The sequence below is a fragment of the Cimex lectularius genome, unplaced genomic scaffold, assembly GCF_000648675.2.
Source record: "Cimex lectularius strain Harlan isolate CLEC.00 unplaced genomic scaffold, Clec_2.1 scaffold291, whole genome shotgun sequence".
NCBI classification, from domain to species: domain Eukaryota; kingdom Metazoa; phylum Arthropoda; class Insecta; order Hemiptera; family Cimicidae; genus Cimex; species Cimex lectularius.
The window spans coordinates 7,953-31,943 of record NW_019392878.1 but is presented as its reverse complement, the minus strand read 5'-3'; the positions used below and the strand labels follow the sequence as shown (position 1 = coordinate 31,943).

The window sequence follows — 23,991 nt, the reverse complement described above, 5'->3', positions numbered from 1 at the left end:
CACGCCGGTACCGGTCACTCTCTCCCGTTGTCTTTCCCTCTCTCCTTATTTCTTCGCTCCCTCCCTCTCTCTTCAGGCCAGCACCATGCTGTATTTGTTATAAGTGAAACTGTAATCCCATCTATTCCGGGTGCTGAATTTCTTTTTAATTTATTCATACATGTTATTATTTCAGTTTCTGAAATTTGCAACATAAATTGAATGACGAAGGAATTGGGAAGGTATGGACTTGGAATAGTACTGCCAAAACAATTTATTCAGTATATATCATTTTTGAAATCTAATTTAAACATTTTTGAAAATTGCTCAATTGAAAATTTGTAAAAAAAATTAATATTTTTTTTAAATATAAATTATAAAGATATTGTATAAAATTGTTAAAAACTTTTTATCACATTATACAAATTAAAAATTGTAGATCTAACATTTAAAATGCACCTCTTTGTCTTTTGTATTAACTATGCAGTAGCTTCTCCATACTTTTTTCATCAACAGGTAATAGCTTCAACTTCGGGACAATGACGAATCCGCTTTGATATCCGACGGCCAAATTTAAAAATGCGTCTGGGTTGGTATTCCAGCAAACCTGTCGATTCAAAATTATTAAATGGTTATGAAGGCAAACCAAGATTAATATTCGGTTTAAAATAAATGTGTAGCGTTCACCAGAAATTCAATTTTATACCTGTAGTGTATTGAAGCATTTAGTCATTATTACAATTACAACAGGTAGTGGAACAATATGTTCATTACAGGGTGACCCGTGGCTTTGGGAGATGATCCAAAATGTCAAATGACACTAAAAAGTCTGACTCTCAATTATATTAGAAATATTTCATTTTTCAGTTTTTTTCAAAAGTTCTTGTCTAAACTTTAAGTAAGATTTTCCTAGTTATGTAATTACTGGCAGATATGGTACTTACAGAAAAGTTGCCCCTATTAATGAGCTTAAAATAAATGTACTTATTTTCTCAAAGATCAGTAATCACCAATATAAAATTAACGTTTATTTGCTAAAATTTTGATTTTGCTGCAAATGGTTCAAAAAATTATTAAGATTTTGACTTTTTTTCAAAGATTGGTGCAAATTTAAACATCAGAAAGTACTGAAAGCTTTTAAAAATTAAATGTCTACCTGCTAAAAATTAAGTGTTACATAGTTTCCTGACCAATTTTACTGCTCTTGAGAGTTCATCTTGCTTCTCTACTCTCATAAAAGCACAGAATTACTGAATCTTTTCTATGAGCTCATCCTTAGTTGTGACAGAGAAAGAATAGACTGCATTTTTACGAGTTCCCAATATGCAGTTCATCAAAAATCCTAGATTGTCGTTTTTTCTTATGTACAAATAGTCTTTTTTGTTTTTTGTATTACTTTCATCTTACTTAAACTTTAGACAAGTAGTTTGGAAAATTGTAAAAGTGTACGTTTTAACTGTTTTTGAACTTTATTTACTTAAGGTTGCAATAAAAATAATAATAAAATTTAAAAAATTAATCTTACAAGATTTTGAATGCTCCTTCCATAGATGTAATAAAATTTACAATAGTATTAATAATTTGAGGTACAGGGGCTTTGTGGGAAAAAGTTGTTTAAGGTTGAAGTAACCTGAAAAGTGAAATACGCTGAATATACATAATTGAGAATCAGACTATGGACAATTTGGCATGTAAGATAACCTCCTGAAGTATTGCTGTCCGTTCATGGGACAAACCAGTTCATTAAATTTGTTTGCAACTACCACCAAAAAAACGCTACAGACTTATTTTAAGGCCTATGACACACATAGCGGTTTTGACTTAAGCGTTTACTGAGAGGAAAACCGATTTGGTGGGTCGTTTCTTTCTTGAGAGAGGGCGAGATGGTGCGGTGCACATCGCTTGGCGGTTTTGAAACCGAGTCGGTGGGTTGACAAGATGACCCCCAGAGTTGGATTTAAAAGTGTATTTCTGGGAAAAGGTTGTGTAGTATTGCATGAACCATCCCACATATCTGTTTTGTGTCCGACCAGGCATAAACCCATCTGTTTTCGATTTTGTTTTATCTTGCATTTTTTTTTTTTTTAATTTATTTATTTTCTGCATGAACCACTATCGCATTACATGGAATATAGAATTTATTTATTTTTACATCATATTATATCTTATTTATAAATTTTTTTTTGCATCAAACAATTACACAACCATGTTACAAAGAATATTTTTTAAACAGTTCAAATTATATTTTCACAGACACATCATTTAAAAATTTTATTATCAAGTTATACACACTGGGATTCTTGAATTGAGCTCAACTTTCCGTAATTGGGTGTTCTACTCCTTCTTTCTCCAGATCATGGTAAAATTTATTTTTGGCGGTGAAACATTATGTGTGTTAGGTCCTCCTTTACTCTCCATGTGTCACAATTAGGCCAATCTTGTGAAGATACACTGCGTAGATGCCATGGTTTGTTCTTAACCAATGGTGGTTATGCCTTTTTTTTTGCCATGTTGCCAACCACAGTTTTATTTTCACAAGTGGAAATAATGTTTTATAGGCCATTCCCTTATCTGAGACAGAATATTCAATTTGCCATTCTATTTGACTTCTTGTTTACAATATTTGAAAAAGGTCCTTAGAGGGCAGAATCACAGGGCAGTGAAACAAGTCACTCCAATTTTTTGCAGATATTCCATGTTGAGCCTATGTCCAATGAATCACCATCAGCCTTGCCATTATATTGAGAGTCAATCCGATCCTATCCTTATACCTTTTGAAATTTTCTCCCGATATTTTATATTATATTTTTCCACAATTACAAGGACAAATTACTGAAGTGCTCTTTTTTCTTTTTCTACAATCGGGTGAAATCGTATTCAACCATTTTTCATATATTTTATCCACTGGTAATATAACAGGGAGAGAAGAAGCACTTGTTTTTCAACTCTTCAATAAACAATAATAAAATATAGCGCGCTAGAATAATTGACAACACAGGAAAATGAAACGAACGAGAATGGTCTGCTCCTTTGAAGTAACCGACACACTACTGCTAGTGAAACTGCAGTGTCTGTCAGCTACAAAAAATCCGCCTCGTTAAACGCTTCGGTCAAAACCACAACATGTGTCACAGCCCTAAGACCCAGATAATATGACTTACTTTGTTCGCAGTGTGAACAGGATAAACGCCGTACATATTAGAAGCATTTCCTTTTAGTTTGTTTTTGAAATCAACTTCCAAATCCTATAATTTGAAAGATAACATTAAAAATCCGTATTCAAATATTATTTTGCGTATATTTACCATTTTAAAATCGATTCCATATTTTTGAGCCACTTCATCATAAGAGTTGCAGTCTTTTATGTTAGAACGGTAAGATTGTACCTCTCCTTTTTTAGGCTTCGGCACATAATCCTCGGTTTCAAAATCAAATAAATGTGGTTCAATTAAAACCTAAGATGTAAATAGTTAACGTAAATTTTAGAAATTTAAAAATTAAAGAAAAAGACTAACCTTGATGTACTTTTTACGATCTTCGACATGGTTCATTAACTGTTTTTGCCCAAATATCAAATTGACTTGACCATTGTCATAAGCCATGAGTATACTGTTCAACCAGTCGTTGCAAGCTACACTCTACAATTTCAATAATAATAATAAACATACTTTAAAAATATACTTCATTTTTTGCTTTACCAAAGCCGAAGAATCTACATTTGAAACAAAGGAGCACGGCTCATAAATAAAACTCCTTAGAGAGGTTAACGACAATGTAGTATCTCCAGCTCTAAAAAAAATACATAGTTTAAGTTTTTATTTATTATTATATCAATACATTTTAACTTACGAGTATACACTGTCAATTGAAGCAGCACATGTCATCCAATGGTGTAACCAAGCGATGTCGGTCGCAAAATACCTTCGAGTAGCATTTTGTGGCGAAGTTGTGTCGTGCAAATCCCAAAATTTAAACCATTTATCATGTCCACTACTAACTACATAGTGATCATTAGTCGGACTAAAGCATAGCCCTAAAAAAAATAATACTATTATTATGCGAGTTTTTCATTATTTCGCTGGGATAAGGGGGTAATTCGGACAAAACACTGGAAAAACGGATTACTAATTATTTAAGATTAGCTAAGGATGTGAATTATCAGAAATAAAGTTGATATGTAAATAATAAATTTTGAGTAAATATACATTTTATTCCTTTATCCACTACCTTCCCATAATATTTTTTGTAAATTTTTTAACAGTTAGAAATTAGAAATATACAATTAGTTGATTTTTTCATAATATATTGGTAGGCATAGGGGTAAAGAACAGATATTGCAGGTTTGCCTAACCTGACCTTCTGCGTATACAAACGTGATACCCAAAAATGTAAAAAAGTTCATTTTTTAGCAACATTTTAATTCAACAAACATTTAAAAAACCTAAATAGATTTCAAACTGTAACAAAATATTATTTCAGGAGTGTCTTTACAAAATAGAGCCGCAACTAATTAGTTGATTTTTTTTCATATTTTTGCTACCATTGGCCTATTTTTGTAACCTTTGAATGATTTGTGTGGTGATTAGTGACCGTTAGTCGATGATTATTCAGAAATCGTGAGATGCGGTCTGGTGTGATGTAGGTTTTAGGAAAACATTTTCTTTATCGTGCCAACGTTTCGATCTTTATTGAGATCATCTTCAGGGCCTGGGATTTACAAACACTGTTTACATATAACAATTACATTTTGGATGTGGAAAAGTGAATTTATACAATGCAAAATATAACGTAGAAACATATGGAAGAATTTTAAAAAATTTTGATTTTTGTTCGAGTTTTTTTTTTGGTTTTTTGGGAAAGACAAATAAAAAAAGAAAATCTATTTGATTCAGATTCACATCATTATTATATTAAAAGAAAAATTCTTCATATTATTCATGTAGAGCCCCATAGCAAACCATTAATGCAAGCATGTGCAGAAAAACTAAACAACAGAATTCTCCTCACACGAAAAAATGCACATTATTTTTACCGCTAAAAACTTTCTACGACACTAAACAAACATAGATAATGCATGATTTTATGTATTTACAGCGCAAAAATTTTAGAATAAATTGTAAGAAATATTTTATAACATTTGGAAAGATAGTATATGAGATTGGACATGAACATATTCAAAACTAACTCATTGAACTATTACAATAATTATTCAGAAATCATGAGATGCGGTCTGGTGTGATGTAGGTTTCAGAAAAACATTTTCTTTATTGTGCCAACGTTATTGAGATCATCTTCAGGTCTTGGGATTTACAAACATTGCTTAAATTTAACAAATACATGTAGGAAAACGTGAACTTGTGCAATACAAAAAAAAATATATTTTATGTTCAATCACAGTATTTCTACTCACTCAAAGTGTTTGTCTTCTGTGTAATTGTGCCATTCTTGCGTGTCATATTGAGAGGGCCAGTGAGATTTTGCTGTTTTATGTTTATATACGTTGGATTTTGAAGGGGTGGGGAAGGAAGTCGGTATAGAAAAGACATTTTTGTATAAGGCGTCGGCTTCTTTGAGGTGAAAAGAGCCGACGAAGGGAAAAAATATGTTCGGCCAGATTATTCTTTCAGGATTACATAGAAAGGGATAAATAGGAAAAGGAAAACTAAATTGTTGGGAAATTAGACTATGTGAAAAATATTTGCTGTGTGGAATGTAATGTGATGATATATGTATGTTATCTGTATTGAATTTGATTAATGATATTGGTGTAGCTGCGACTGAGTTTACATGTATCTGTTCTGTAATTAATGCTGTGTTTATCTCTGTTGATATAAGCCATTTCTAAGAAATTACGTTTATGTCTGTTTTGTTCTGTGTGTAATATTTTTGAATTGTTGAAGTCGAAATTGTGTTTGTGTTCAAAATGGTGGGTAGCGAGTGCTGTACGATTTTGCTTGGATTTTTTGCAATCATAGATATGTTGCTTTACTCTCTTATCCAGATATTGGGATGTAAGACCAATGTAAGTTGCCGGACAGTTTAAACAGTTGATCTTGTAGATTACGTCAGATTTATTTGTTATTGGTCTGGGATCTTCAATTTTGGAATTTAGTGTTTGCTTGTTTTATAGTTTTTGAAAGTTATTTTAAAGTTATCGTATGAGAGAAATGTATTTAGTTTATGTGATAGACCGTGGCACTGGCACTCTCAACACAACAAGCAAGAATGGCACAATTACACAGAAAACAAACACTTTGAGTGAGTAGAAATACTTTGTTTGAATATAAAATATATTTTGCATTGTATAAATTCACTTATCCACATCCTAAATGTATTTGTTAAATGTAAACATTGTTTGTAAATCCCAGGCCCTGAAGATGATCTCAATAAAAGATCGAAACGTTGGCACGATAAAGAAAATGTTTTTCTGAAACCTACATTACACCAGACCGCATCTCACGATTTGTGAATAAATAAAATTTATATTTTAAAGTAAAGAATTCACTAGTTTTAGTGGTCCGCCTGACCAATTAATATATTTCAATTAAATAAGGTTTTTAGTTGAGATAAAAAAGTCAGTGTCACGAGCGGGATTCAAACCCACGATCTTTGGCTAGATACGCCGCTGCTCTACCACTTGAGCTATTGTGACTTCGATCCACTCGGCAACTAACTTCCCATCTCAACCCCACCTTTTTCGATTAACGGTCACTAATCACCACACATATAAATTTTATTTATTTATTAAAATGCATAAATGGTTTTATGAGACACTAAGACCTAATAAAGCTTTATTTCGTGTAAATATTCAGATTCGAAGTTGTTTATTTTTGTGTATTTATGGAAATTGCAGTCTATGAATGTCCAAGAAAATGTTGATCAAATAAAAGCTCCTTGGCTGAGGGAAACAACACCTGAATAATCATCGATTAACGGTCACTAATCACCACACATTTATGTACTACCTTCCCATAATATTTTTTATAAATTTATTAACAGTTAGAAAAAATTTTAATTGAACAAACATTTAAAACCCTAAATAGATCTCAAACTGTAACAAAATATTTTGCTTATTTCAGCAGTGTCTTTGCAAATTAGAGCCGTAACAAACTAGTTGATTTTTTCATATTTTTGCTACCATCGACCTATTTTTGTAACCTTGGAATGATTATTAAATTAATGATATAAATATTCAATTTTCCACTCCATTTCAAAGTATGGCTTCATTTTATTACTATTATGAAAGCAATCATTATTAATACTTTGAAACGCAGTAGGGCCTTGTTTAAAGGGATCACCGAGGTGCACCTGAGGGAGGGATGCTACATCACAACCATGGAAATTTCAGGTTCGCTGCAGGGATTTTTTTAAACATACCTGAGATGATTGCATGATGTGCTTGGAAGGTTTTGAAAGGGAGGAGCGTTCTGCCTTTCCTGAGTAAAAATGAAGTACTCGAGATGTCCCAGAAAGCAAGCAAACCGTTCACATAACCAGCTCCGACAATTCTAAAAATAAAAAATAAATTAATTTTTGCACTTTTAAAAAAATCATTACTCACTGCACCGATGTGGTTTCACTGGCGACCATGCGATTTTGGTACATTGGACTTGCTCTTGAGAACTGAATACTAGTCTTACGATCGGCTTTGGCTTGCATATAGGCAAAATGCTAAATAAGATAAATATATTATTTAAAAAATATTGTGTAAGTTGATAATTTTAATAGACTACCTGCTGTCTTGTTCTTCCAATTTACAAGGCAGAGGAATCGAATAAATAGGCACAGAACCATTAGATGTTGCCAATGCTAGTAGACCCATTCTGAGGTCATCTTGACATCCCGATGGACACCATTCTAACCCCCAGCAGACACCCTCATCATGGCAAACGATATACTCCAGCCTAGCGCCACAGAGGGAGTAAGATCTAAAAGAAAAATCATGTAATTTTTGTTTTTTGATAAATTACTTAATTAAAAAAAAAAAGAAACATTACAATGAATTATTGGTTTTTCCTACGGACCAAATTTGAATATTGCCAGAACCTTTATAAACAGATTTAACTGCAAGATTATCCTCCATTGCTAGATGGGTGGAAACGGCTAGGAACTGTCTGTGAAGTCCCGGTGCCCAAGCCAGGTCGAGTATAGGGCCACCGCAATAAAGTAATAACACATTGTCTACAATACGACAACTAAATTACAAACTCGATCACAAGTGTGGATGCTTTGCCGTATTAAATCACCTTTAAAAAGTTTCGTTTCGAACAGGTACATGTTAAACCACTCGTTACTATTGCAAGCAACTCTCATGGAATACTCTTCAGTCTGTAAATACTCACGACACTCTTCTTCCGTCTTACAATTCCACTCTTCCAGTTCTATGTCATACTCTGGGAAAAGCTTCTTGGTTGAAAGATTTAACGAGCGGCTAAAATTATACACATTTTTACAACTAGAATATAAGAGTCGATGACGGGTTTTTGTCTATGAGTCTGTGAACTCATTTTGAACCAGCGCAGAGACACTTAAGCTATTAATTACTCACTGTTCTCTTGTCAGCTTCAGGGCAGGAACGAAGAATCTCAGTGGGATTTTTGGCCTTGCAAGCAAATTCTCTTCAATTTTGAGAAAAGGTACGTACGATAAGCCTGAAAAATCAACGTGGTCAGAGTACTTAAATTTATTCACTTTTATACAGCATACCGGTTTCAGATGGAGCGTTGGAGTTGGTGCTAAGCAGCAGAGGAAGTGTGCTGTCACCATGGTCATTTCGACAATGATTGAGCATCTCTTCTTCACTTGGCATCATCAAGAAACAATGAGGACATACAATAGGCTAAAAAAAAGAAACAAAACAAATTTAAAAAATAATACAATGAACCACAGTGGTATTAAAAATAAGCTCATTGTTGTGGTTTTAATAAGAACACCAAGACTACACTAGAGGCAATGGTACTGAAATGGTCAGCACATTATACTCTCGGCTCGTAGACCCCATAATTTTGGGTTCAATGCCCACCATCGCCCCTGGCATTTTTTCACACCCCCTTCACCCAAATCATAAATATATTACATACAATAATCTGTTCTGGCTAATTTAAAAATAAAAAAAATTATAAAAATACAAAGAACTTGAATAACTGTAAACCTGCAAACTTATTTGTTAGGAATGTTTTTATTTTGATCCTCAATTGACCACCTTTCATTACTTTTTCTTTTCTGTGCCAAATTTGTCATTGATGAGTGACTAGAAAAATTTAAGGACTGTTCTGGGACTGGGAACGCTTGAAGAAATCTGTGAATAATCAAAACGTTGACAGTCAAGTCTACTCAATACAATTTTATCTATTTTTATCATAAAATAAGCCTGTAGTGTTTCTTGGTGATAAATTACAGGTCCTTATAATCAAATTACTATATTGGAGAGATAAAAAAAAACTACTGCAAAATGTTCCTGCCGCCTCATCAATTTCAACCGGTAGTTAACTTCAGGGCTTTTTATATATTTAAAAAAAATTATTTTACTTTTTACTATTTGTATTTCTGTTATGTTTCAGTAAAATATCAGGTTGTAAAATGTAGCAGTTGTAAAGTCTGTAGCATTTTTTGATGGTGAAAACAAAAATCTGAATGGGCAATCAGGCGAACACTGAGTGGTGTAGCACATCCCAGCCCCAAAAATCTCTGGCAATTCTGCGAAGACGCATGGAAGCAAGCATTATTGTAGGAAAACAATCCTCTTGCAATTGATCATGGTCATTTTTGGCCAATTGCTAACTTTATTGCTTCAATTAATGCTGTACACATTAGAATTAACGGTAATTGATTTGGAGGAAGCTCATAATAAAGCATAGCAGTTCCACCAGATGCACAATGTTTTGACCCATTTTAAAGACATCAGAGAAAAGCAATTTTAAAGATGTCTACAAATTGACATAATTAAGTTTTTAATAGCTTGTTTCAATATTTGAGCAGAGCCTAAGTCCCAACACTGTCAAGGACTGTAACAATTCATTTTTCATCCCCTGTTAACAATGTTTTTTTAAAATGGGTTGTTTACATTGTGTTTTAGAATCGAATTGCAGTTAAAGATACTGTCCAACAAATTCTCAGTCAACATGTGAAGAATCGCTATATCGCTCTGATAAATGACCCAGGTGCTCTCAGATATGTTGAAACGAGATATATGTTGTCTTGGCGATGTCTGGTGTCATTGAGTGTGGGCTAAAAACTTGAATTTGGTCGCCAATGAAGGACGGCCATAACATGTTACAAATTAAAATTTCTGCTTCTGAACCAAGTAAACCACTTAAAGGCAGTGCGTCATCAACATACACATCACAAATTTCACTTACAGTTGAGGAACAGAGGTTTTCCTTTGGTACCAAACCATTGTATGATAAACCATTAAAATGATGAAAATGAAAATTTTTCCTACAGTTTACATTACCTTGTAAATATACAATATCTCAAACAATAATGCTGAATAAAAACATCTCAACTAATCCCTTTTCAGATTGTGCAAACTATGATAAATAAACACTGCTTCAAAACAGAACGGGGATAAATTGAATTGTCGATAAGGCTAGAGACTTATTTTACAAGCCAGTATATTATAAACATTAATGGTTTGTTCACATCCCATCATTTTTGGTCTCCCTATCCTAGCCGTTTTGGTCTGTCAGATGGTTTTTCAAATTTCTGTCATAATTGGTTGTGATTTTTTTTTTTTTTTTTTTGATACCCTGCAAACCTGAAGAAAAATCTTACAATTCAACATGGATTTTTTTATAATTTTTATTTATTTTTTCCCTAAAGATTTATCAACCTGCAGTAAAGTCTTGAATTATTCGAACAAAGCTAGATTCAATTAAAAACCAATAAGTTCTAACAAAAATTACAAAATAATCCACCAGTGACGATGGCGACAAGCCTAAACATATCTAACAGACCAAAATAGTAAGATTAGACAGACTGAAAATGGTTGTAAATAGTCAATCTACAGGTTCACTATAAATATTTTATGAACTATTTCACAACCATAAACAAAATAATTTCCTCATTAATTGAGCTTCTCAGAAAACTGAAATATTATTCAACCCTTAAAAATCATTATACACCATGTTTATTATCAGTTTTAAAATCAAATAACAGAATAATAAAATTTAAACAAAGAATTGTTTATGAGCCAAATGAAACCAGCGGCCTTTTGAGACCATGGGTGGGAAGAATCCGCTGGAATCGTAGTGTATGTAGTTGTGGGTTTTCTATATAAGTCTATTTCTATTAGGTTGTTTATTAGGGACAATTTTAGGCCTAAAAAGTTCAAACAACCATCTTTGTTAATTTCTAATGTAAAATTTATATTGTGATGTAGAGAATTAATTAGTAGGAGGAATTCTTTGAGATCCTTTAATGTTCCCGACCATATGCATAAAATATCGTCTACCTAGCGTTTCCAAAAATGAACAGATTTAATTAATTTGTTGTTCAATTGGAAAAGGTTTTTTTTTAGAAATTATCCATGAATATTTCGGCACAAAGTGGGGATAATGGAGACCCCATTGGTAACCCTTTCATTTCGTAAAATTTATTATTAAATTTACAATAATTAGATAGTAGGCATATATTTAAGAGGACTATTATATCATTTTTTACAAATTCGTTAATAGAATTCTCGGTCAATTTTTGTTTTATGAGTTTAGTACATCCTTCAACGGGGATATTTGTGAATAAATTAGTAATGTCAAATGACACTAAAACACAGTTCTTGGGTATATTGATGTTATTTAATTATTTTATCAATTCTAAAGAATTGTTAATACCGAACGTAGGTTTGAAATTGGTGTGGGTTTTAATTCAATTCAGTCAATTGTACTGGCAAGTTTATGGCATGGGGAATTATAAAAGGACACTACTGGTCTTATAGGTTTGTTTTCCTTGTGAATTTTGACTGTACCGTATAACATTGGGGTTGCGGGTTCATTGGTATTAGTTTTTTAACTGCATAGTGGTCATCTGAGAATAAAAAATCACTAATTTTTATGGTTGTTTAAACTCTAGTTTTTAATTTTAAGGTGGAATCTTTTTTATTTCTTTACACTCGTTATTATTTAGGAATTCCTCAACTTTAGAAACATAATTTTGATGTTCAAGGATAACTATACTATTTCCTTTATCGGCTTTTAAAATAAGGTTGTTGTTACTTTTTTACTTTTTATCAATAGACCTAAGTGTACATGGGATATTTAATTTTTTTATGTTGATTTACCAAGTTTTGTTTAATTATTTCAGTACATTTATATTTTATATTTGTATTTATGTTACAACAATCTACCGATGGACCAAGGGATAGTAGTTTTTTTTGTATCCAATTCTGTTTTAGGGACAAATTTTAAGCCTTTGTTTAATAAATCGTTTTCTTCTTTATTTAGTACCTACCAACAATCCTGACACTATTATGACCACACCGCAATCTTATCCTGTAACTCGAATCCTGTCCAAGCTACCTCCAACATCCAAGAACACCTTGAGCTTATCGAAGACTGGTGTAAAAAATGGAGGACAAGACTGAACGAAGAAAAATGCACTCAGTGTACTTTTACGCTGAAAAAGCAGTCTTGCCCTCCATTGTACATCAACAACAAAGAGATACCAGTTTTCACTCAAGTCAACTTGGGACTATAACTCGACAGCAGACTGATATGGAATCCCCACACAAGACTTAAAAAAAAAAAAACTTAATAGAAGACTTGGACTACTACGAAGACTTTTAAGACCGAAATCGACTTTGACAATTAAGACAAAACTAACGCTGTACAAGGCTTTACTAAGACCAATTTGGACATATGGAGTAGAACTGTGGGGCACTGCCAAGCCTTCCAATATCCAGCGCATCCAGTCCTTCCGATCGAAAGTCCTTAGACAAATTGTCAAAGCACCTTATTATGTCACTAACCTCACTATCCACAAAGACCTCAACATTCCTTTTGCCAACGAACTAAGTCCAGACTCCAAACCTTCCATGCCAACCTTTCGAACCATCCTAACCATACTGCTCGAGCCCTATCCACTCATTCCCATCCTGACAACCCACCACGTCGCCTCAACCGACGATGGCCTCAGGACCTCCTTGACCCTTAATCATACACACTGAGTGCCAGCAATGGCTGGCTCCTCAAAGCATGTGTTCTACCGGTGCAGTGCTGGCATTAGTGCTAGTGCTGTGCTGTGTGATTTATCATTCACGTGTACATATTTGTATAGTATACAATTCTGTATAGGTAACAAATAAATTAAAAAAAAAAAATTAGTACCATGTTTGTTAGATTAAACCTTGGGTAAAATTGAACTGGAGTTTTTGGGTCTTTATGGGTATTTTTATTTTTAAGCGTACCGTATTTTAAGTTTTCAGTTTTTTTATCTAATATATTTTGTTTTTTATCAATGATAAATTTAATTTTTGATCGCGTATCATAATCGAATTCGTCCCATTCTACTGGAGACAATAATGATGCAAGCTAATGTGTACAATATATTGATAAAAACAATTAATTAAGGTTTTTAGTTGAGATGAAAAAAAGTCAATGGCACGAGCGGGATTCGAACCCACGATCTTCGGCTAGATACGCCGCTGCTCTAACACTTGAGCTATCGTGACCTCGATCCACTCGGACATCAACTTCCTATCTCAACCCCACCTTATGAATTTTCCCTCCTTTTTGCCATTTTTCAAATGTCGTGTAATCGGATTGGATTCTCAACGACCAATGAAATGGCCTCGGAGAGCTTTAGTGAAGTATAGTTCATTTAATCCATTAAATTCACTAATTTCGTGGTCCGCTTGACCAATTAATACATTACAATTAATTAAGGTTTTTAGTTGAGATGAAAAAAATGGCAAAAAGGAGGGAAAACTCATAAGGTGGGGTTGAGATAGGAAGTTGATGTCAGAGTGGATCGAAGTCAAGATAGCTCAGCAGCAGCGTATCTAGCCGAAGATCGTGGGTTCGAATCCCGCTCGTGCCATTAACTTTTTTTCATCTCAACTAAAAACCTTAATTAATTGCAATGTATTAATTAGTGAGAAGCGGACCACAAAATTAGTGAATTTAATTGATAAAAACGTTTTGTATCTCTGACTGTACAATTTATGTAATTCATTATTTAAAATGGTTTTTTGGCATTTACGTTGTAAGAGAGTTGAACAGTTCTTAATATTTTCGAAATTTCTCAATATATATCGAATTGAACCAGATTGATTTATTAATTTTTGAGCATGAAAGTCTCAATTTATAATAAAGATTCAAAAGTACTTGTTTATTAGCAGATTTTAAGTAAGTGGAGGTAATGTTATTGTGTTATAATCCATTACAGCTTTGACTAGCAAATTAATACAAATTATGAATGATGGGGTGGGTGTGGAGTTCGGTCCTTTTTAAAAGGGTTTGAACTCCACACCAACCATCATTCATAATTTCTAGGAATTGTTTTATTTATATTGCACTACATCTGGATTAGCTAGGTTTCTTTTAGCAATACTCACATTGTTATAGTCTGAATCATTTGCATATTGGTCGACAGCACTTTCATATACCGGTGCTACAGACCTAAAAGAAAAATTCACTTATTGTTATACACACTACTTGTTTTTTTGTTTTATAGTAACAAACTTTTTTTTTGACGACTGATTATTTTTAGGCTTGGTATGATGTACGTAAATGTGTGCGTGCAGGCTGGCGGGCATCATCGTCTTTCCGCATATTTCACAATCAACCATCATATCGTTTTTTTCCTATAAAACAGTTTGAAATTTTAATTTAATTTTTTTCTAATGTTGTAAAGACAAGCGTACCTCATTGCTTTTCCCGCAGAACTGCATGTGACTCATGTAGCCCTTTGTGCTCTTTTTAGCCGCCATGCAGAGCGGACATTTAAAAACAGCATCTGGAATATGAACTTTCACCCTGTTTAGAATCCTTCTAACAGAACCTTCATTCTCCAAATCCTAGAATTGAAAAGTTAGTATTTAGTATGAACATTGTTAGTTTATTTGACATTTCGACTAATACCATCGGTTCCTCGTTACTAAGCCAGCACAGATAATTGTGTTTTGACATATGAAATTTCTGATAATCACATACTGGCATAAGTTCACCACAGACAGCACACTGGACCTGTGAAATTTGTAAGTCAATAAATTTTCAAATTTTTTTAGGAATTTTTAGTATCAACAGCAATATAGTATTTATCCATAAGTACAAAATAAATATTCTAAACCATGATGTCAAACATTCTAAATTCTATATAAATACTATTACGAATACCTACTAATTAGAATTATAATGAAATAAATTAATAGATGGTATTTTCATAAAAAATTCTAACTACTCTAATCAACCAAGAGTAGAGAATTCTTGAATTGACTGAACCAAATAGGCTCACCAGGTTGACTTTAAGCCATTTATTATATGTGGCCTCGCCCAATGTATTTTTGTAAGAATAAAAGGATTTCCTGGCAATTAAACTCTATATTTTCCTTTTAATCCATTATGTAAGGAAAAGCATTTATTTGCATAAAAAATTATTGGGATTTAAAATTCATTGCTCTCCTTCAAAATTAGGGTCAATATAGGAATGTATCTGAAGAAATACCTTGTTCAGCTTCATTCTTAATTTATTCAGACTCATTTCTTTCTTTTTCATAGAATACAGAACAAGTTTTTTTTAAACATTTTTTTCAGTTATTTTGATGTTTCAAACTGTGCCACAATTCCTTTTCAGATTTGACGACTATAAACATCATAAAAACTGGACAAAAACTAAATTAAAAAAAAGAGTAATAAAAAAAATCAAACTTGGTCATTTCTGATCAATTTGGTCTGTCAGACACGTTACAGCTTCTCGCCATCTTCAGTGCTGGATCTGCGTAAAAAGTGTGTGTGCTCCATGAAACTGTATACTTTTGAAGTATAAATCAGCTGAAGAGGTAAAGGTAGCACCACAAAATTGTTATATTTAAATAAAAACATTTTTATAAAATTGTTTTTCAGTTTTTCCCGTCTATGGAACATAACAAATAAGAATATTTTTAAAAAATATATATAAAACAGCCTATTGAAGAAAAAAATGTCAGTAACAATAAATTGATTTTTTTTTTACAAAACAGCAATGTTAGGAAAATTAAAACAATAAAAAATGATAAAATGCACTTTCACCGCCCAGCAGACCCAAAGAGAAAATTTCACAATATTGTTAATTATCAACTGATAAGAAGTGTATGTTATACAGGGGAATGAATGACATATTTAAAGGTAAAAAATTATTTAATTTGCCCGTTAGTCTAATACATTAGGATAAAGATATCTTCTAAGAATAATTCAAAAATATAGTTCTTAATAAGAAATAAAAAACAACAAATAGTCAATGCTCACTATAGTAAAATGTTTATTATCAATTTTATAGTTATTAACAGTTAATTTGCAATTTTTATAAGATCGTGGTTAAAAGTAAATTATATCTTTAGCGTTTGGCAACTGAATAATGGGTAAAATAAATACTATAACAAAACTTCAATTCATTTGGCTTCTCAATTCTAAGGACAATTCTGGGACCTAAACCCATGACCGAGTCTGCGAATAATCAAGACAGCTAAGCCGCTCAATCACAAGAGTCCAATTTTATATATTTTTATCCTAAAATAAAAAACACTACAGTTCTTGATGATAAATTTCACGAAAATGTCAGGTCCTTTTAGTCTAATTATTTCATTGGGGAAAAAAACTGCTGCAAAGTGGTCCTGATCCCTCATCAATTTCAACTAGTAGTTGGGCTTTAAGGGCTTTTATATTTTTTAAAAAAAATCACTTTACTTTTTACTATTTGCATCTATGTGATATTTCAGCCAAATATCAGGTTGTAAAATAAGTCTGTAGCATTTTCTTGATGATAAATCCAATGAAAATTTTGAACAAACTACAAGTTCATTGCCCAGCAGACCCAAAGAGAAAATTTCACTCAATTGTTGATTATCAACTGACAAGAAATGTACACTATACAGAGAAATGTATGCATATCTGAGAGTAACAAAGGGTTTAATTTGCGTGTTGGTATCAAAGCAATAGGATAAAGATCTCTTCCACTGCTAAGAATGACAAAACTAAAGTTTTTAATGAGCACTAAAACTACAAAAAACAGTCAATGCACTAATTAGTTTAATAAAAAATATTGTTGTTATTAAATTCACTAATTTTGTGGTCCGCTTGACCAATTAATGTATTACAATTAATTAAGGTTTTTAGTTGAGATAAAAAAGTCAATGGCACAAGCGGGATTCGAACCCACGATCTTCGGCTAGATACGCCACTGCTGTACCACTTGACCTCGATCCACTCTGACACCAACTTCCCATCTCAACCCCACCTTTTGAGTTTTCCCTCATTTTTGCCATTGAAATGGCAACCATTTGAAAATTGGTAAGTTAAATGATTTTTTAATGAAATGAAATAAAATTGCCTTTAAAATTTTATGTTTTGGCTATTGCATAAAATGTTTTTATATCGATATCGTTTTACAAAAATACGAAGGATGGGGTTGGGATGGGAAGTTAGTGTCCGAGTGGATCGAGGTCATGATAGCTCAAGTCGTAGAGCAGTGGCATATCTAGCCGAAGATCGTGGGTTCGAATCCCATTCGTGCCATTGACTTTTTATCCCAATTAAAATCCTTAATTAATTGTAATTGTAGTTATTATTTTTTTATTTTTTTGTAATTTGTATGAGATCATGGTTAGAAATAAATCATATATTTACCATTTGACAAATGAAAAATTCTAAAATAAATATTACTGATTTCTGATTTATATATGCTCAAATTTGCCCATGCACACATATGTACATAACTGAGATATCACTTCTTGCAGTTCGCCGGCAATCCAGCTTTTGTGATTTGCAATAAATCACCGGCGGGCTTCAAGAATCACCAAGCTCGGATGTTGGCAGTGTCGGACCTCTTATAAATCACCCACTGAGATGGGAATCCAGGGCTAGGTCATTTCAGCCTCAATCAAGCCTCTAATCCACACTCTCTCTCAGTTAAAGTAGTAATATTCCACCATCACACTCTATATTTATTATATAACTATCTAATTGGGAATCAATGGGGTTCTCGATATTCCTCCTTCAGCCCTATTACACTACACATTCACGTCAATAAATACATTCACTCTCAACACACACCAGGGAAACAAAAATATCAATACTATATACAATAAAATAATCATGTTTCATCCAAAAATCAAAATGGATACTCTGTGATCAAGCAGATCTTTATATCAGGTAGCAATCCTATGCGCTCTCTATTTAAAGTCAGAGTTGCACCCTTCAATTACATGAGACGCATCAAGCAACCTTTCCCTACATGCTTTGGCCCAAAAGTAAGTGTCTGTATGTCAATGACCCCAAGTCAGATCCCTATGGGCCAGCTATCAATACATTCTGTCCCGGTGGTACAATGCACATGACTTTTTAGCGTCTATGGTTCTGCTTCAAAGCAGCATTATTAATCTTGCCCTTCGACCTTTAAGAATGTGAACAATTATAGTTCCATTTAACTAACAATAAAAAGCTACAAATAGTCAATCCATACTATAGCGAAATTGTTTACTACAAGATGTTATTTTTATAGTTAATAAACATTTATTTGCTATGTGAAGATAGTGGTTCGAAGTGAATCTTAACTTTTGTATTCAGAAGCTGAAAAATGGTAAAATAAATATTATAAAAAGGCCACAATGAACGTACGACATCATCCGGATTGCTCAATTTACTAGTGAAATCAATTCTTTCGTTGGGGTTCAAAGCGCATAACTTTTTGGTGTCTACGGTTCCGAAGACACCCTTGGCCTTTGGCGCCTTGCGTTTCGACACAATCGCCACATCTTCTGCCATCATGCTCTGCTAGAATAATCGGTCATGGTATAAAAGTATCTTTGAATGTTTGGTCCTGATCTCCTGGAAATAAAGTGAAAAAGTGAATGTAGTGTAAACCAAACAAGAAGGGAAAATAAAGAAAAACTAGACTCACTCTGAAGGATCAAGGGCAATTATTAAATCGCTCCATTACACAAAATGAATCGTGTTTCCATTTTTGAAGAAAACTAAGTTAATTGTCAATTAGTAAAATGTATGTTGTATACAGCCCGACAAAGAACTACCACAACTAACTACTGAACTATAGCGGTCGTTCATGAACGAACGATTCGTGAACGATAAACTCCACAGTGGCAGTTTTCTATGAACATCTATGATCATCTTTTAATGATCAAAAATCCATTCAGATCCAAATAATTAATAATGATAATAATAATAAGCGTTATTTCTGCCTTTTTGGGCCAGCCCTCAGGTAAGATGGGGTTAAAATTAATAATTAATTAAGTTAATTTAATAATTTAACATCAATTATATTTTTAAAAAATATTACATGAAACAAACATTATATAGCTTACATAAAAATAATAATTTATTAATATTTGAAAAAATCTTGAAATAAATTTTAAAAAAGTTAACCAGTTGGTAAAAATTTACCCTGCATAATTGACGGCCTGCATAAATTTGACAAAAATACAATATATAGTGGTTTTACTTTATTTAACTTTCTAAATATGCAAAATGTACACAAAATGCCTCAATTACAAAAAAATTAATTTTGTCCATAAGTTTTTTTTTTACCATACCCAAAACTAGACTTACCAGTGATGCATTACTACATATTAACACAAATATTTTTCGATTCATCTTTGCCTTGTGGGAAAAATAATTATTCTTTAAACCTATTAAACCGCTTTATATATTTGAAACACAAGGCATAAAAGTAACACAATTAAAAAATCTAGGCCACTGCTTATTTTAAAAAGTTTTAAAAGAACTTAAAATTTTATGCCAAAGTATGTTTTTAATAGTTGAAAAGGATGGTTCTACGCACAACCTGGTCCTGCAGAATTTCCAGCATGTAGTTAGTGCTCATCATCAGAATATGTAAGTATTCTACATGTAATAATGAATATGAGCATGTTCAAAATCTGGATTCGTAGGTAGAACTATCCTTTTGAACTACTGAATTTATGGATGTACTTGCTCTATCATAACTCTTTTTTTTTATTAAAGTATGTTGTTTGTAAAAAAAAAATCTCTTGAGAAATACCAGAACGTTACAGCTTAATACTCCTTCCCACCACCTAGGAGAAGTTGAACTCTGGCAGAAAAATAGTACCTATGGGCCATTTGTGTGATTTCCCACTAATATAGTAAATTTGTATTTTAATAAAAGTTCTGTTGAACAAATCTTCAGCTAACCCCCATGTTTTATATTAGTTTTTATGATCCTAAATAAATAAATATTATTATTTTTTTCTTTATTCTTCATTTGTTAATAATTTTTTTAGAACATTGGTTTTTACTTTTTTATTAATTACTTTTTTAATATGTATTTTTATTGTTACATTAATTGTATTAATTTAATGTAAATAAAAGTAAACAAGATCAGAAATTCATGAATTTTAATAAAAATTATTTAATTATGATGGTTTGAAAAAACATTCACCAAAACACCAAAAAATCTTTTAGTGTTGGATTAAAATTTAACAATCAATTTATTACCTTAATAGCGCATTAAGAGCAAAAGTAAGTAAAAACTCACACTTACACTTTTAATTTACAAACTGGACGTCTTGGGGTCCATGGTAATTTCCTAAAATTCTTGAAATTTCTCTGACAGGAGTTTTAAAGTCAAACATTCTAATTCCTGTCCAGTGCTTAGCAGAGGTCAACAAGGATCGGTCCTTGGTACAATTCTATTTATCCTATTTATTCTTTATACCATGTCCTGGGCATTAACAGAAAACGAAGCTTTTTTGCGCACTAAGTTAAATGCATATTTCCATTACCTTCTGAAATACAAAAAAAAATTTTTTACTGTTTGACCTACTTGAGTTTGCGTGTAGTAGTTTAGAGACCATACTTTCAAAAAGACTTTAAACTTGTGGAAAAAATTCAAAAACTTTATCAAAACCTCTGAAAAATTAAAGCTGTTTTGACCGATTTAAATGTTTAAATTTAACAATTCTCCAACATCAGAGAAAGTTCTTATCAAAACTTATAAGATTCTTACAAATAAAAATGGCCTTTCACCTCAACTTTTCTCACTACTTCATTATAAAAAAAACAAAAAAAACGAGGCCATAGCATAAAACTTACCATAATTTAATTGGATCAACATTGTTCTCAAACTATATCATAGAAAATTAAATAATCTGCCTTCAAATGTCAACTCAATACCACTCGTCTTCAGACTAAATCTTGACAGTAATCGTCAATCAAAAATTCCCTCTTTTTTATTCATTCAGTTTATTTTAATCAGAATTTTATTGTATTATCATACTTAAATCATTAATATTACTATTAATTGTAAATTGTTAATTATCTACAAGTTTTTTATTTGTAAATTTTATATTCTTGTAAATTTATCGTTTGCTTCATAATAGGTTCAGTGTTTATTGGCATTTACGCTGTTTACTCATGTAAAAATAAATAAATAAAAATAATTTTAATGTTTTTCTTCCTCCATTGAAAATTCAATGAACTGATTCATTCCAGTGGGAATAGATCGTTCGTGAACGAACGGTGTTCGGAGCGCATTCTATGAATCGGTTCTTAACCTTTGCCTCAATTGACTTTCTCCGAACAAAAAAAAAACAAACAAAAAAAATACCACTTTTTTACCACCACTACGTACAACTAGCGCTTTAAGCCCACTTACGTGTACATACATCAGCATAAATTAATAGCAATAATAATAACAATAAAACATATAATAAAAAACAATCATATGTTCTTTAAAATATTAATTATTTATAATCAAATGATGAAACAAAGCACAAAAGAAAAGTAGAAAGAGAAAAAAGGTAAAATGAAACGGGACAAAAGAAAAGGAGATGTTTTGTGTAGTTTTTTAAAACAAAGATACAAGGACCTGAAAGTCCTGAAACAGCCAGCAAGGAAGCAGAACTTACTTCCCGGGGAAGTAAATTCCATCCTTTTTAAAAGATAGTTCTTACATTCAGTAAGAAGTAAATTCCATTATTCGTGGGCAATATGCCTTCAGAGTCTGCTGGTCCAGTTAGCAGTCCAACTATTATTCTAGTCGTTGATTTAGTAATTCCCTGTTAGTTTCTGCGATGGTCCTTTGATGAATGTTTTTGCAATCGATGGTGGATCAACGTTTTTGGCAGTTTGGTATGCCCCAAAAGGGTTCAGGGCCAATAGGTGTCCTCATCGAACTTTTCTTGGCCAATTTATTGGATTCTTCATTGCCTACCTGTGTCCTCTGGTACCCAGACAAGGGCAATTTTGTTGTTTTCTATAATGTCTGACAGAGCTTTCATGCAATCCCAAATGGCTCTGATCTTCGCCATCGATGCAGTGATTGCCCTCAGTGCCATCTGGCCAAGTAGATTCTTCTGTTAACTATAACTCGCCTTTTAATCTCATCGGCATCAAGTTCAACAGCCTCAGTCTTTTCTTGAAAGACAGTGCTATATTGCCCAAGGCTTATATCAACAGTCCTTGGTTTATGTCCGTAAATACCAGCTCTGGACCATATTCAGTTTTGGACCCATCTTTATACCAGATATGGTCCTAGTCTGCTCTATCAGACATTTTAATTTAAATTTTTTGTCAAATCTGAATTTCAGAGTCATGTCATCAACAAAACCCTGTCTCCCTGAAGCTTCAGGAGAGTGTCCCTTCTTAATTTGCATTATCCTATGAATTGCGACTCCGGCCTTCTGCTGGAAAAAAATGTAGTGTTGGTAGATTCAGAAGGACTTCAAAGTTCAAGGGCTGACAATGGCTTGGCTATGGGCAGGACAACCCCCCCCCAGGCCAGACTCCTTATTGCGGGAGTGACAAGGGAGGTACTGAGGGTCAGGTGTTCCCAAGACGTTGGCTTATATAGAAGGGCCCTAACAATTCTCTTAAGGTCAAATAGATAATTTTCACATGTGTGTGGTCTTTTAATTTTGGTTTAGAATATATAATTTTTATTTGTATAGCAGAATATTTTTGGTTTCTAATTGAATTTTGGTGATGGGTACTCTGAGCTAGCTTGTAGATTTAGGCGTTGGGTGTAGATAAATTTTTCTTTCTATTCCACTTTATTTCCCTAGGTTATTTTTCGGTTTTATTGTATTGTGGGGAAACATTGATCCACACAAATGGTCCCTTTCTGGCCATATCAGTCTAGAGCGTCACAATACTCAGACACGCTGGTTAAATGCCAAAACAGTGAGGACGGGAAGGCCAAAATATGCCGTAATACAAGGATCATCACCCTGCAGACTAACTAAAAAGGAAGTCTAACAATAAAACATTAGTTTTTGTCATTTACGCCTATCCTCGTTGATTCTGCTTCTAGCCATCTTCAGTTTTTTAACTTAAGGGAAAACTCATCTGAAAAAAAAAAGGGGGGGAGAGAGAGAGAGAGAGAGAGAGAGAGAGAGAGAGAGAGAGAGAGAGAATGAATGAATAAGAGAGAGGGAGAATGAATGAGAGAGAGAGAATGAATGAGAAGGGGAGAGAGAATGAATAAGAGAGAGAGAAATAATGAATGAACAAATGAGAGGGAGAGAGAATGAATGAATGAATAAGAGAGAGATAATGAATGAACAAATGAGAGGGAGAGAGATAGAGAGAGTAAGAGAGAGAGAGAAAGAGAGAGAGAGAAAGAGAGAGAGAGAGAATAGGCAGACAAGGAATAATCAGAAATATCAAACTACAAGGATCATTACCTTGCAGGCCCAATGAGGAAATCTCAAACTTAAAGAATAGTTTGAAAAACTGACATCTTGTCTTTGACCAACAATGTGGATCAGTAATGGAATAAAAACATAAGCAATTATTTTGTATTTGTCATTATGGTGGTAGAATTAAGCTTGTTTTTGAAAATACAGCCTTC

At 32.8% G+C, this 23,991-nt stretch overlaps 1 protein-coding gene across 1 annotated transcript; it reads right to left on the bottom strand.

Moving 5' to 3' along the window:
- Positions 1 to 358: 358 nt before the first annotated feature.
- On the bottom strand, positions 359 to 19,215 carry LOC106672614 (general transcription factor 3C polypeptide 2-like). The gene is made up of 19 exons (XM_024228995.1): positions 19,066 to 19,215; positions 18,783 to 18,992; positions 15,054 to 15,158; positions 14,837 to 14,989; positions 14,655 to 14,776; positions 14,528 to 14,591; positions 8,686 to 8,818; positions 8,528 to 8,630; positions 8,226 to 8,410; positions 7,977 to 8,160; positions 7,713 to 7,907; positions 7,546 to 7,650; positions 7,357 to 7,487; positions 3,829 to 4,012; positions 3,678 to 3,768; positions 3,495 to 3,617; positions 3,285 to 3,434; positions 3,141 to 3,224; positions 359 to 586 (listed from the first exon to the last, which is right to left on the bottom strand). The coding sequence occupies exons 2-19, from the start codon at positions 18,930 to 18,932 to the stop codon at positions 455 to 457; spliced, it is 2,394 nt and encodes a 797-aa protein (XP_024084763.1). The 5' UTR covers positions 18,933 to 18,992; positions 19,066 to 19,215; the 3' UTR covers positions 359 to 454.
- Positions 19,216 to 23,991: the final 4,776 nt, after the last annotated feature.